Source organism: Talpa occidentalis, unplaced genomic scaffold, assembly GCF_014898055.3.
Source record: "Talpa occidentalis isolate TD23 unplaced genomic scaffold, MPIMG_talOcc4v2.1 talOcc4.5, whole genome shotgun sequence".
NCBI lineage: Eukaryota > Metazoa > Chordata > Mammalia > Eulipotyphla > Talpidae > Talpa > Talpa occidentalis.
The window spans coordinates 67,963,828-67,979,589 of NW_023604861.1; the positions used below are offsets into that span (position 1 = coordinate 67,963,828).

The 15,762-nt window shown below is 35.9% G+C and overlaps 1 protein-coding gene across 1 annotated transcript in view; it reads right to left on the bottom strand.

Annotated features, from left to right (window-relative positions):
- The window catches only part of GCC2 (GRIP and coiled-coil domain containing 2), a 72,198-nt gene that overhangs the window by 14,139 nt on the left and 42,297 nt on the right, over window positions 1-15,762 (bottom strand). Inside the window, exons 14-18 of the mRNA XM_037527407.2 lie at window positions 8,822-8,922; window positions 8,649-8,726; window positions 7,843-7,980; window positions 7,013-7,134; window positions 5,230-5,406 (exon numbers count right to left, since the gene is read on the bottom strand). Of these exons, the coding sequence (XP_037383304.1) occupies window positions 5,230-5,406; window positions 7,013-7,134; window positions 7,843-7,980; window positions 8,649-8,726; window positions 8,822-8,922 (616 nt within the window). The remainder of the gene's footprint in view (window positions 1-5,229; window positions 5,407-7,012; window positions 7,135-7,842; window positions 7,981-8,648; window positions 8,727-8,821; window positions 8,923-15,762) is intronic.

The following is a 15,762-nucleotide window of genomic DNA, read 5'->3' on the forward strand; positions in this document are numbered from 1 at the left end:
CTCTTCCAAAAAATTGAGAAGGAAGGGATAATATCAAACATGTTCTATGAAGCCAACATTACACTAATACCAAAACCAAACAAGGACAACACACAAAAAAGAAAACTACAGGCCAATCTCCCTAATGAACACTGATGCAAAAATCCTCCATAAAATTTTAGCTATCAGAATCCAAAAATGTATCCATAAGATAAATCACCACGACCAAGTAGGATTCATTCCAGGGACACAAGGATGGCTCAAGATCCGAAAATCAATCAACGTTATCCAACACATCAACAAAAAGAAATATAAAAACATATGATAATATCAATAGATGCCGAGAAAGCATTTGACAAAGTGCAACATCCATTCATGATAAAAGCCCTGGAAATTCTTGGGATACAAGGAACATACCTCAACATCATAAAGGCCATATATGACAAGCCCACAGCCAGTATCATTCTCAATGGCGAAAAGCTGAGCATTCCCATTAAGATCTGGAACAAGACAAGGATGTCCACTCTCACCACTGCTTTTCAATATAATACTGCAAGTCCTAGCCAGAGCAGTAAGACAAGAGAAAGACATCCAAGGAATCCAAAAAAGAAAAGAAGAAGTGAAACTATCACTATTTGCAGATGATATGATAATATACATAGAGAACCCCAAAAACTCCACAGAAAAACTAATTCAACTCATGAATCAGTTCAGTAAAGTGGCAGGATACAAAAAAAAAAAACAACAAAAAAAAACACGCAAAAGTCAGTAGCCTTCCTATACACAAACAATAACTCTGAAGAAGGCGAAATCAAGAAAACCATCCCTTTTATTATAGAAACAAAAAAAATCAAATACTTGGGAATAAATCTAACAAAAGAGGTAAAGGACCTATACAAAAAAAGCTATAAAACACTGTTAAAAGAAATAGAAGAAGACACAAAGAAATGGAAAGACATCCCCTGCTCATGGATTGGAAGAATAAACATTATTAAAATGGCCATCCTACCAAAAGCAATATACAGATTCAATGCTATTCCAATCAAAATGTCAATGTCATTCTTCAGAGAAATAGAACAATTATTGATGAAATTCATATGGAATCACCAAAAACCCCAAATAGCCAAAGCTCTCCTGAAAAAAAGAGAAGGGAATGGAGGCAGCACACTCCCAGACTTCAAACTATACTACAAAGCCATAATCATCAAAACTGCATGGTATTGGAACAAGAATAGACACACAGACCAATGGAATTGAATAGAAAATCCAGAAATAAACCCACAGATTTATGGTCAACTAATCTTTGACAAAGGAGCAAAGAAAGTCTGTTCAATAAATGGTGCTGGGAAAACTGGGTCGCTTCATGCAAAAGAATGAAGCTTGACTACTACCTCACACCATACACAAAAATCAACTCAAAATGGATTAAAGAACTAGACATAAGACCTGAAACCATAAAATACATAGAAGAAAATATAGGCGAAACACTACATGATATGCACATCAAAGACATCTTTACAGACACATCACCCAAAGCAGTGATAGTGAAGGCAAAGATAAACAGCTGGGACTACATCAAATTAAAGAGCTTCTGCACAGCAAAAGAGACAATAACCAAAACAAAGAGAAACCCCACCGACGGAGAGAACATTTTTGCATACAACACTAATGATAAAGGACTGATCACAAAAATCTACAAAGAGCTGATGAGACACAACAAAAACAAAGAAAATAATCCAGTCAAAAAATGGGCAGAAGAGCTAAAAAGAAACTTCTCTGAAGAGGAAATGCAAATGGCCAACAGGCATATGAAAAAATGTTCAACATCACTTGTCATCAGGGAAATGAAAATCAAAACTACCATGAGATACCATCTTACACCAGTGAGAATGGCACATATTAAAAAAACTAGCAACAACAAATGTTGGCGAGGTTGTGGAGAAAAAGGAACTCTCCTGCACTGTTGGTGGGAGTGCAAACTGGTCCAACAACTATGGAGAGCTGTGTGGAGATTTCTGGACCTACTAAACATAGAGCTTCCATATGATCCAGCAATTCCACTCCTAGGTATTTACCCAAAGGACACAGAAACATCAATTCCAAAGAGCACCTGCACCCCTATGTTTATAGCAGCACTGTTTACAATAGCTAAGCTTTGGAAACAACCCAAATGCCCAGAAATAGATGACTGGATCAAGAAGATGTGGTACATATATACCATGGAATATTACTCAGCATTCAAAAAATATAAACACATGCAATTTGCAGCAACATGGATGGAGCTGGAAGGGATCATGCTCAGCGAAATAAGCCGGAAAGAAAAAGAGAAATACTGGATGGTCTCACTCATAGCAGGAATCTAGAAAACTTAAATAAGGGGACCAGGAAAAAGACTAACTATAACAAAGAAAATATCAAAATCAAGAAACAACTATGAACCACAGACACTCTATGGGGGCGTGGGGGGCGGGTAAAGGGGTCAAAATAAGGGAGTTGTAATTGTATGGGGAATATAAAAATAATATTTAAATAAAAAAAAATAGTTTCTGATGTAAATACCAAATAGGCTTTACCACATATAAGCTAATTTCAAGAGAAATCCTAGGAATAAATAGTTTGAAGATCTTCCCTGAAACATTTTATTTACTTGATTAACATATAAATCAAACTGTTAAAAGAATAAAAAACATGAAAACTATAAAACATTATTTAAAGAAATAGAAGACACAAAAAAAGGGAAATATATTTCCTGCTCATGGACTAGAAGAATATTGTTAAAACAGTCAACATACCCAAAACAACATGCAGATTCAAAGCAATCCCTATCAAAATTTCAATGGCACCCTTCAAAGGAACAGAACAAACATTACTCAAATTCATATGGACCAACAAAAGACCTATTAAAGAGTCAAACAATCCTGACAAAAAAAGATAGGTGGAGGCATCACACTCCTATACTTCAAACTACAATATAATGTTATAATAAACAAAACAGCATGGTACTAGGATAAAAAAAAAACAAAACCCATACTGACCAGTGGAATAGACTGAGAGCCCAGAAATAAACCCACACTTATATGGACAGTTAATCTATGGCAAAGGAGGCAAAAGTATACACTGGAACAAGGAGTGCTTCTTCAATAAATGGTGTTGGGAAAACTGGACAATCATGCAATGGCATGAAACTAGACCACAATCTCACATCACACTGAAAAATCAACTCAAAATGGATAAAACCCCTTACGTTATAATATACATAGAAGGAAGCAGACAATACATTTCACAACACAGATTTCAGATAAGTCTTTGTGGATAGATCTCCAATACCAAGAGAAACCACAGAGAATATAATAAAAAGATATCCCAGGGGCCTCCCTTGTAGCGCAAGGGTTAAACGCCAGCACTATGAAGCAATTCATAGCCTCTGCAGCACAAGTTTGACCCCCGGCCAGGGAGCTAATCCACATGGCACCGCAGACCTCTCCTGTCTGCCCACTGCTCCCCTCAGCAGTGTATTTCAATCTGCCTGTTCTGCTCCCCACTCTGTCTCTGGTGAATCCTCTCACCCCCAGCATCTCTGGCCTGCACCCCAGCTCTTGTATGGATAAATAAATTTAAAAAAACAAAACAAAACAAACGAACAGATATCCCATTGAAATGGGAGAAAGTATTTGCACACCATACATCTCACAAGGAACTGATATCCAAGATCTCTAAAGGATTCACAAAACTCAAAAAAACCAAAATAAATAATCCAATCAAAAATGGATAGAAGAGCTAAAAAGGTACTTCTCCAAAGAAGAGACATACTGGTACTTGAAAAAATGCTCAGCATCACTTATCATGAGGGAAATGCAAATCAAAAAGATAAAATACCACCTCAAACTTGTGAGAATGATCTGTATCAAAAAGACCAGAAATAAGTACTGGTGAGGATGTGGAGAAAAAGGAAACCTCTTACACTGCTGATGGCAATGTAGACTGGTAAAGCCTCTATGAAAAACAGTATAGAGGTTTCTCAAAATATTAAAAATGGTTCTACCATATGATCCAAGAATTCCACTCCTAGATATCAACCCAAAGAATGCAAAAACACTAATTTGAAGGGCTGTATGCATTATTTACAATAGTCAAGGTATAGAAACAACTAAGTGCCCAAAGACAGATAAGCAGATTAGAGATTAGGACAATGGTATGTACACACACATACACACACACACAAAATGTAACATGTTTTTTATATATATATACATACACACACACATAAATACACATATGTTATATATAATACTACTTAGCTATTTAAAAGAGAAAAAAATCTCTTGATATTTGCACCAACACAGTTAGAACTGGAGGGGATTATAATAAGTACAGTAAGACAGAAGGAGGAGAAAGACAAATACTAGATGGGGTCACTTATATGTGGAATCTAGAATAACAAAACAAGATCAGAGAAAAACAAACCAGTAACAAAACACAGAACTCTTGACTACAGAATTGAGGCTACCAGAGGTGTGTGTGTTGGGAGAGGGGAGAGGGTTGGAGAGCAGAGTGGAGAAAAAGGGGAGATGAAACAATGGGTACCTTCATGGTGGGTGTGGTGTGGTACTATCCATCTAGAGGGTGTGATCCTAAGACTCTAAATCATATATAATGTTGTAAAAACATATATGTTTAAAAAAACACCCAAGAAAATGATTTTTTCACTTTTAAGATTAGCATAAATATAATGAGATCCACATTCTACCATCCTTGATATGTGATCCTCAATGAAGAATTACTTTCCTGAGTTTACTGCAGGAATTTTAAGTTCCTTACATTAATGGATTCTTCCAATACTACTAATGCTTTATTTAAATTATTAAAAAAGTGTAACAAAATGATAAGCTGAAGACAGAGATTAAGTTACAAAGGTAATTTGGTAGTGTTTTTAGTCTGTGGCTACTGGAATGTTTTCCTCTAGAGAAAAAAGATAAGTGTCTATAATTTGACACCTAAATTGGTCAGTAGTTTTTTTTTTTTTTTTTTTTTTAAAGAAATATCCTGGTCACAAAGGCCACGGGAGAGACAGAATACTGGATAAGCATATAAGGGGGAGGTTAATGTAGAAAATGCAAAGTTACAAAGCCTTTAAAAATTCCTACTTTCTTATTTTCAATTTGTACTTATCCCATGGAGCAATACATTATGAGTTCCAACAAAGGAATCCTTAGTTGCCTTATGCACAAACAATGTTTCTAGTACCCTTACTTTTCTCGGAGTTCTGCCTCTTTGGCTACGGTTTCCTGTAGCATCTTGTTGTGCCTTTCCAGTAGCGTATCATGTTCAGATTGTAAGGTTTGCAGTTCAGCTACATTGATCTGTAAGTTACTTTGAGTATCTTGTAATTTGATTTTCAGTTGGTCAATCAGCATTTCCAGGTGTTCTCTAAAAAATAAATGAGTTTAAAATGTTTTTAAAAAACATGATTTTGAAGTTTCAAATAAATTTTCCTTTAGTCATTTAATCTCTCAATTTATTATTATGGATGATTCTAAGGAAATAATCAGAATAATTCAGAAACTAGGATTAAATATAAGTGAAAGATATAGTGAGATTTTAGATCTCAGCTTTCACTGATTTACAAAAAGTCTCTTCATTTTTAATTTCATATTCGAGTAGAGCACATGATTAAATGGCATCAACACAGCCTATTTTATGTCATAGAACCATGCCATTCAGGGGACCAAAAAAAAAAAAAAAAATCACAACTCTAAGTTAGCCATTATGAGAACGGTACAGTAGATAACCAAGCTATAGTGAAAAAAATCCCTGGAGAAAACAATTAAAGCCATTATTCTCCCACAAACTAGTATAATTAAAAGCATTTGATATTAAAAAGCACAGGAGGAAATGTAAAACACTAAAATAACATATGAAACCCCAAATTCTGCTATGATAAAAAACGACTCTGGCAAATGGTGTTAGGCTTATATTATGCCAATAATCAACTTCAGTTTTAAAATGAGCTATTGCTAGATCATTTTTTCAGCATATAGTGACCATATTTAGTAGGTTTTGGAAAAGTAACATAGGTCCTACTTTGAATAGTAAGAGCAGATGTTATATCACTTTCAATACTGAACCTCTACTTCTAACAAAACACACATGCTGTAGAATGGCCGCTACCTTATTTTTAGTATATTTTTGAATAATTTACAAAAGTGATCTGTATGCTAGCTTTAAAGAAACTTAAAACAATACACTACTGAAACAGTCATTGAGATGGTCAAAATAAGAAAAAATTTAATTATAGACCTGAATTTAGTATATAATTTAAAACTTTTTGGAGTTAAATTTTTTTTTTTTAAAGATTTATTTATTTATACAAGCACTGGGTACACTCCGAAGCGGGGAAGGGTGAGCGAATTCACCAGAGCCAGACCGGGGAGCAGAAGGACGGTAGTACACTGCTGAGGGGAGCAGAGGGCAGCAGGAGAGGTTTGCGCTCCATATGGGATCCTCCTCTGGTGGCCGGGGAGCAGCTGGGGATCGAACTGGTGCTGCAGAGGCTGCGGGCAGCTTCGCAACCCAGTGCTCAACTGTTGCGCCACCGGGGAGGCCCTGGAGTTAAATGTTTTTAAGCAACTTCTGTTTTGCCTAAAGGATAATAAGCACATCAAGGAAGCATTTTTATTCTACTTGTAAATTTTCAAAATTGGAAAAACTAATCATAATATAATTTTAATGTCTATATTCTATTATGACTAGATCCTACTATAAGATAAAATTATTTAGCTTACATCTCAAAGACTATATTATGGTTTCACTGTTCATTTCACACTATCTTTTTGAGTTTATAACAGTGCCCTTTATAGTGATATTTTCCTGATGCTGTCTGAAGAACCAGCGAAGCCAAAAACTATGTCTGTTGGTAATCGCATGTAAAATTTTACAGTCTAAAGAAGTCAAGTAGGATTTTTAACCTGTGTGATATAGAATATGTCCTAGATTTAGGGGATACCCTGCATGCTTCTTTTAATTCAGACTTTACCTTTCTTGTTTAGCTCCCTCGGTTTCAGCCTGAGACACAGATTTATTTTTCTGTTGTTTTAGAACATTATGAACTCGAACTTTGTAGCTCTCAAATTCAGAGGTTATAGCAGCTTGTTCTGCCTACAATATTAAAAGAGAAAAAATTTTTTCTATTGCATTTTCTATTGTAACATTATCCTATTTTCTTTCATATATTAGTGAATTAAGATGAAACCTGTTTTTGAAAAGGAGAAAAAAGGCTGACAGTCTTTAGTCTTCTATTAACTTTTGCTAAAAAGTGTGCTTCTGGTGGTCTTACACCTTTTAAAATCATTGAATGATGTAATTTTTTCTGATGAGAGGTATGTTTCTACTATGTTTTCTTCCTTGGTAGATCACTTTACCAACCATACATTTTATAATGGTATTATCTGTCTTTGGAACTTAGGAAGATTTGACAAAACTACTGTCTGCTTTCTGTGTTGAACAAAGTAGATCCCACAGACATTCTATTATTTATTTATAATCATTTAGCCCTCACAAATAATTCTAACTCTTCTCTAATAGAAATTTTTTTAAAAAAAAATTAACTTTCTTATATAGAAAATGCAAAATAAGGTTGAAATAAAAATAATATGTACCCATGTCTTTCCATTTAGCAACAAAAAAAGGTTATCAAAGTGACAGGGTGGGGATGGGTTTCAGTTAGAATCACATAGGAAAAACCAGATATCATCCACTAAGTGCTGTTAAATAATAGGAAGCACTGAAAAGGGACTACAGCCCTCAGCAAGCTGGTCGCTACTGGGTAACAGCATCTGGGAAAGGGTGCTTCTGTGAGGAACGCACCTTGGCAATGCGGCACTCTTCCTGAAGTGCTGCCACTTTCTGCTGGTATGTGCCCACTGTGCGCTGGTGCTGGTCCACAGAGGTCTTGAGGTGCTCGTGAACTTTGTGTTTTTCAGATGTTATTTCAGCAAGCTGAATCTGGGGGCAGAATCTTTCAGTTAAGCTCTAGTAAATCTAGTAAATCTCACTGGTTAAACAGATTTTCCCAAAAACATAAACCTAAGGAACAACACATGAATATATAAAAACAATAAATTTTACCTATTATCATTAAAGAGTAGCTACAATAGAAGTATTTTCTCAGTAAGTTTTAAGTTATAATTATAATCAAACCAATCAGTCATGAGAAAATTCCAGATTACATGGTATGATTCATCTAATACTACAGTACATATAACTATCATAGATAATAAAAATATGCATGTAAATATATAAAAATACAATAAATATATAAAATAATCATTTTATAAACTGATTATTGTGGCTGCATTAACATTCTGAAAATTCAGATGCAAGTTTGCGGTCATGTTTTATTTTATGAAGCACTTTTCTTATTATTACAGATTTTGTTACTTATTAAAAGAATCTAACTTGAGCTAAATGGTTCGAGCCCAGTTATATGTCGTATTTGGCTTACTGCTTCTTCTTGCTCAAAATGTTTAGAATATTTTGGGGGGTGGGGAATGTGTGTGTGTGTCTATAAACAAAGAAAGTATACAAGGGTATTTTACAAATATCCCTAACTGGTTCCTTGCCTCTATTAGGAAAAATTATTTTAAATCTTGCAAGGAAAAAAAGCATTTTACCTTATAGACTTCTATTTGCTGCTGGCTTGCCTCCAGCTCTCCCTTTAAAGATGCTTGAAGTATCAAGTGATCAGTTTCCTACAGAATAACAATCTTGGTTAAATTAAAAAAAGAAGTTACTCACAAATACACAGTGATAAGTATTGAAATATGAAACTGAGAAATGAACATACTGCTTGCTTTGAATCTGCCAGATCTTTTTTGGCTTTCACAAGTAATTGTTTGATTTTGGTGTTTTTTTCTTCATATTGTTGCACTGAAGACTGTAGTGAACCTAGCACAAGAAATAATTTCAGAAGAGGTGAAACAATTTTTCAGTGAATTTAAATAAATGACGAGTTTTTTCATTGTATTAACCTATCTTTAAAGTAAGCTTGTTGTAGCTTTTTATCATGGAATATTTCAGACATATACAACAGCAGTTACAAAGTAGAAGCCCCACTTTTATGATACAGATTTTAATAAAATAATTACATACAAGGCCAATCTTATTTTACCCAGGAGTCAGGCCCACACATCAAATTTGGATGCAAGCTGTTTTTATAAGTTTTATTAGAACATGTCCAGCTCACTTATTTACATATTGTTTATGATATTTTAGTTAAAAAACAACAGACAAATATTTACTTCTCCAGCTTTTTACAGAAAAAGTTTGCAACCCCTGACTATACCCTCCTTGTGATCTATCACCTACTCCTTGTGCCCTTACTGGGTCTTTTTTTTTTTTTTAATAGGAAAGCCACTTGTCTATAAATATTTCCATATATCTCTAAAACAAAGGTGTATATATATATGCTCTCGCTTTGAGAATAATCTCAAAAGAGGTGTTGTGTACTTATAATTGTGCCACATCAGAGATACCTGTTTTGTAGAGTAGGTTTATCAGTGAGTTCACTATACAACAAATTGAAATATGATAAAAACTTTTATGCTGACAGTGGTAAGGAAGAAATAAACAAATATCAAATAGGAGTAAGTGGATGTCTCAATCACAGCTATCAAACAGGCAGCAGGCCAAAGCTGGCCTCAGTCTATTATGAAACAAAGGACCGATAGAGACCACAAAGCCCACAAAGTCATAGAGATTATCTGATCCTTTACAAAAAAGTGTGTTTGAAGCCCAAGCTAGACCTGTTCATGGGTACTATATAATGTACTGCTGAAAGATGTTGTAAGAAATGAATAACTTTATAAACTTAACAGTATGTATACAGAATGTATTATGTGGTAAGAATATATTTTAATATGCTTTTTATGATAAATCTACTAACAAACCTAATTCATTTATTTCCTGGCAACTATACAGCCAGTTCTAAAAAAGCAGTAATCCCATACAAAGCATATGCTAAATGCTCCATTTAAGCAAGATATAGTAAGTCTCTGAGCTCAAAAAATACAGAATAAACCTATGGATAATAATTCACATAACAATATAAAGCAAATTATAAATGTAAAAAAGTAATACAAAAGGCTCTAGGGATCCAGATGGTAAAATGTTAAGGGACAATAAAGAAGATTTCATAGAATAGGAAATGCTTTAGATTAGGGAGGTCTGTAAAAGGCAAGCATAGGGTGGGAGGGCAAAAGCACAAAAAGAATAAAAGCTGAAGAAATATAGTTAGGGAAAGTACAAATGTGTCTCAGGAAAAATGAATAGTTCTCTATCTGTGAAAGTAATGAGACTCAAATTGAAATGTCACACTGGACTTAGATGTTGGAAGGGTTTGAGATTACGAATTATTTATTAATTTATTAGAGTGAGTCAACAAATTTCTTTTGGGGGCGGAGGATGGAACAGCCTGATGCTATCGATCATCTTACTACGCTACCACAATTCCTTGTCCAGTCTTCTAAAGCCTTTGCTGCCAGGAAGCTGCTGGCTTTTTTCTACTTTCTACATCATTCTAATTAATCTAATACAGGAAGCAGTTTAATCTTCCCACCCTCTTTAAAAGGTATCCAAATACATTTTGCTATTCATCTACTTCATGAACTGGATCAAAAATATCATACCAATTATACTTTACTTCTCTCTAACCGATTAAGTCAAGTCTTTGACTCAAAATGTCAAAGTTCCAAAGTAATATTATTTAATTTTTGCTCATTATCATGGCTATAGAAATGAATATCCTTTCCCAATCTGCGCTTTCTCTCTAAGCCTTACCTTTAAGGCTCAACTCAGGCTCCACTTTTCATTGTTGGTCTATAGAATCTCCCCGTCTCTGAACTCTCAGCACTCACTGCCTGTACCACTCTTTTCTGTACTTATCAAGTAAGAAGTAGGAAGCTTCCTAAATAAGCACCTCTTCAGTTTCTTCAAGGTAGCAAGACTTTCAGGCACTAGATCAAATATATGTGAATTTATCAATTCATAAAACCAAATATTTGCACTGCAGGAATATAACCTAAAACTCTGTCGTTCAATTTGTACCAAGAATGCAGTTGAAAATATGAAAAGTGAGTGACAGAGGTATAGTTACCTGGGAACTATACAATACATTCAGTTATCTGGATATTCTAAATTTTATCTCTGGATATAGGTAGATGACCAGAACTCTGCCAACTTAAGATTTATTGATTTGTTTAATCATGAACTCATCCTAACTGAGCTCTGATTTGGTCACAGGCTGATAAAAATGATGTTGCATTATGAAACAGTCATTAAAGATTTGTCATTTTATTTAATAATGCTATGCCACTGAGTCCTACTTATCAGTGGTTCCTTAAGTTATAAATACAAAATGGGGACTGTACTTGAGATTTTCCTGAACAGATAAAACCATTTAAGCCACATAAGCAAAACTTAGTTTATTCTCCAATGTTAACTTGTTATCCTGAACTGCTTATTTTTTTTATTTTTTATTTTTTTTTTTTTTAAAGATTTATTTATACAAGAACCAGGGTACACAGGCCAGATGCTCGGGAGGGTGAGAGGATTCACCAGAGACAGAGCGGGCAACCGAACAGGCAGACTGACGAAATACACTGCTGAGGGGAACAGCGGGTGAGACAGGAGAGGTCTGTCATGCCATGTGGGACCCTCGCCAGTTGGCTGGGATCGAACTGGCGCTGTAGAGGCTGCGGACAGCTTCACAGCGCTGTGCTCAACTGCCTGCGCCAGCAGGGGAGGCCCTGGATTGCTTCTTTTAAATGCCCCAATAATGATAAAAGAAACTTAGAATATCTTCTTAAAAAATGGTATAATAACACTTGTCTACTGTAACAATTATTGTAAAGGTTAAACAACTTCTTCATTTCCACTTTGATAGTCATTGGTAATAGTCTATCATGCCCTGGAGCTGTTAGTCTTTGAAAGGTTCCAGTTCCGAACTGTTTTTATATGTACAATAAACTCTTACTGAATACCATGTACTAATTTAGTACTTTTAACTTTTGCTGTTTCTCAATGTTTGCTATTCCTAAGCTAGCTGCTAACTTCAAAAACAACACACAAACCTTTTGAAAAGAGATTTTCAAGGCCTAACCCTTTAATATTCTGATTTTCTATATCCGAGCCTGGCTTTCTAAAAGGCTTTTTGCATACTGTGTGACAATCAAACCAGCTCTGGGACCACTGCTCCATATGATACAGTGTTCCCTTTATAAAACCCAAATGACACAGAAACATTAATTCAAAAGGGCACCTGCACCCCTATGTTTATAGCAGCACTATTTACAATAGCTAAGCTTTGGAAACAACCCAAATGCCCAGAAATAGATGACTAGATCAAGAAGATGTGGTATATATATACACAATAGAATATTACATGACAATCAAAAAAGATAAACACATGCAATTTGCAGCAACATGGATGGCGCTGGAAGGGATCATGCTCAGCGAAATAAGCCAGAAAGAAAAAGAAAAATACCAGATGGTCTCACTCATAGCAGGAATCTAGAAAACTTAAATAAGGGACCAGGAACAAGAATAACTATAATAAAGAAAAAATCCAAATCAACAAACAACTATAAACCAGAGACACACTATGGCGGGGAGACGGGGAGAGGAGGGATTAGGGTCAAAATAAGGGGGGGTGCAAATGTATGGGGAATATAAAAAAAATAAATAAATCTTTAAAAAAAATGCTGAAAATATTCTCTCATACATCCTTCTCCCAGATAAATGAAGTATCCCTCACAAATGTGGGATAAACTTAGTAAAGTTTGGACACGAAGGAAAAAATAAAATAAGCTGCAGAGGTTTGAGTCAGAATATCACAAAGCGCTCATTATGAAGGCACCCTGCAGTTTGCCTGAGATACTGAACAGAACTTTCACCTTAAAAGAGATAAGAGTCCCTGAAGATAATCTCCTATAAATCAAAAGCAATTTTTTTTAAAGATTTATTTATTTATGCATACAAGAACTGGGGTACAGGCCAGAGTTGTGGAGGGTGAAAGGACTCACCAGAGACAGAGTGGGGAGCAGAACAGATAATGACTGAAACACATTGCTGAGGAGAGCAGCAAGCCAGTCAGGAGCGGTCTGCTGTGCCATGTGGGCAGCTCCCTAGCCAGGGATCGAACCTGTGCTGCAGTGGCTGCGGCTAGTTTCATAGGTTGCGTCTTAAGCCTTTGCGTCACCAGGGAGGCCCCAAATGCAATTTTTTTTTAAAGATTTATTTTTATTTATTTATTTATACAAACACTGGGTACAGTCAGAAACGCAGGAGGGTGAGAGAATTCACCAGAGCCAGAGCGGGGAGCAGAGCAGGCAGAAGGACCAAAGCACACTGTTGAGGGGAGCAGTGGGCAGCAGGAGAGGTCTGCGCGCCATGTGGGATCCTCCTCTGGTGGCTGGGGAGCAGCAGGCAATCAAACCGGCGCTGCAGAGGCTGCGGGCAGCTTTGCAACCCAGCGCTCAACCGCTGAGCCACCGGGGAGGCCCACAAAAGCAATTTTTTTATGAGAGATTTTTATCTCTAAGTTCTTGCCTTCCCCCCACACCGACTGCACCTTCCGGAGTTCAGGCATGCATACCCTAATTCTGCTGTATGCTGGGAAAAAAAAAATCAAAGCAATGTTACTCTAACATGTTTGCCTTAATGTGACTTATTTATACTACTAAGAATAGTGTGCCTGTTCCAATGGTATATGAGCCAGAACCTACACCTGAGGTGTAGAAGGGGAAGGTCGGTAAAGAAAGCAGTTGGACTTCATTCTATTGGACTACTTGCTTTTTTTTCTGGGTTAACCCTTAACCTTGCTTCTAAAAGGTAAGTTTTCCTATTTCTTTGCTCTGGCATCCTATGCCTCAGTATTCCCTTTTATACATTACCTCATCATTTATATCTAAAATCTTGTTATGGAGTAATATCTTTGTAGCCACATCAAATTATTATATGGAACCTCTGTTTCTGGCCACAAGAGAGGGAATGGTTGTAGATTTAACCTTCCTGTTGTAAACAACTAGAAAACTCAACAAAATTTAAGAAAAAAGCCTATTTTCTGACAATGAACAATGAAAAGTATAGGGACCTAATCCCCAAGGGGGAGGTAAACAAGATGAGCTCTGTTATAATAAGCTATCTGCCTAAAAGCAACTTCTAGATTGTGGTACAGGGAGAGGAATCCCAAACAAAGTGGCAGTCTTGCAAAGTTGGCTAGAGAAACAGAAATGAGTAAGGAGCTTTACTCTGAGTAATTCTCAGAGATCACACAGGGCTATCAATTTTATCAGTTGTTCATAGAGTAAAAAGATTACATGGACAGTCACTAGAAGATCCCCACCTTGGTAGTAACTCAATCCACAGGAAAGACACTCATTGTGCTAAAAAAAAATAAAAGTCACAAAAGGATAAAAGTGATCTACAAATAACTTGAATGCTTGGCAAAGCTTAACTCCTTTAAATGAATACGCAAACAAAAAAATTTAGTATTCAACAATATAGAACTCAAATCCAACTTAAAAATTACTTCCCAGGGCCTCCCTGGTGGTGCAAGGGGTTAAGACATAACCTATGAAGCTATCCGCAGCCACTGCAGCACAATTTCGATCCCAGGTCAGGGAGCTACCCATATGGTGCAGCAGACCTCTCCTGACTTGCTCGCTGCTCCCCTCAGCAGTGTTATTTCAGTACATCTGCTTGTTTTGTTCTTCATTCTGTGTCTGGTAAATCCTCTCACCCCCCACACCTTTGGCTTGTACCCCAGTTCTTGTTGCATAAATAAATAAATCTTTAAAAAAAATTACTTCCCAGGAGAGGGAGATGGAAGAGCAAAGGGATTGTTGTGATGGTTCATGGGTGCTGTGTTGGTGGGAGTGGGAGAATTACAGGAACTACACCTGAGGGGAGAAATCAAATATTGTACAAAAAGATAGAGGAATAGAAATAACACAAATGGTAGAATTAGCACACAACATTAAAACCACTATTAAATATGCTTAAGAAATTGACAGAAAACATGGACATAATGAAGGATAAATGAAAAACAAAAAACCCAAGCGGAACTTCTAGAGATGAGGAATGTAATATATATATATATATATATATATATATATATATAAAATGTCACTGGATGAGATTAACAGATTAGACAGTGCAGAGAGAAATTATTCAAAACCAGTTCAGGATGTAAACGAAGGAGAAAAACTGAAGAGCATCACTGACCTATGGGACTGTATCAAGTGGTAAAATGTGTGTCAAGTGAATGCCAAGGAAACAAAAGGGAGGAGGGTTTAGACAAAAGATATTAAAGGAAATCATGGTCAAAATTGCCAAACTGAAAGAAGTCTATTAAATCCCATGCATTCAAGAAGCTAAATAAACCATGAGTAGAATACAAACAAGGAAAAAAACAAAGGAAGATTATAAAATTTTACAATATGGCAAAATTATCTTTCTGAAATAAAGGCAGGTTAAAGATATTTTAAAAAGAAAATATAAGAGGATTTAATGCCTATAAATCTACATAAGTTAAGTCCGAGGAATTTCTTCAGGCAATATCGGACAGATTTGGTGTATACATGAAAGAATAACGAGCACTAGAAATAGTGTATATGTAGGTAACTATTCCTTTCAAGTTCTCTAATTTTTCATGTCTTTTAAACAGGAGTTAGTAACCATTTAAAATAGCCCAAAAACACAGGGCCTCCCTGGTGGTGACAGGGGCTA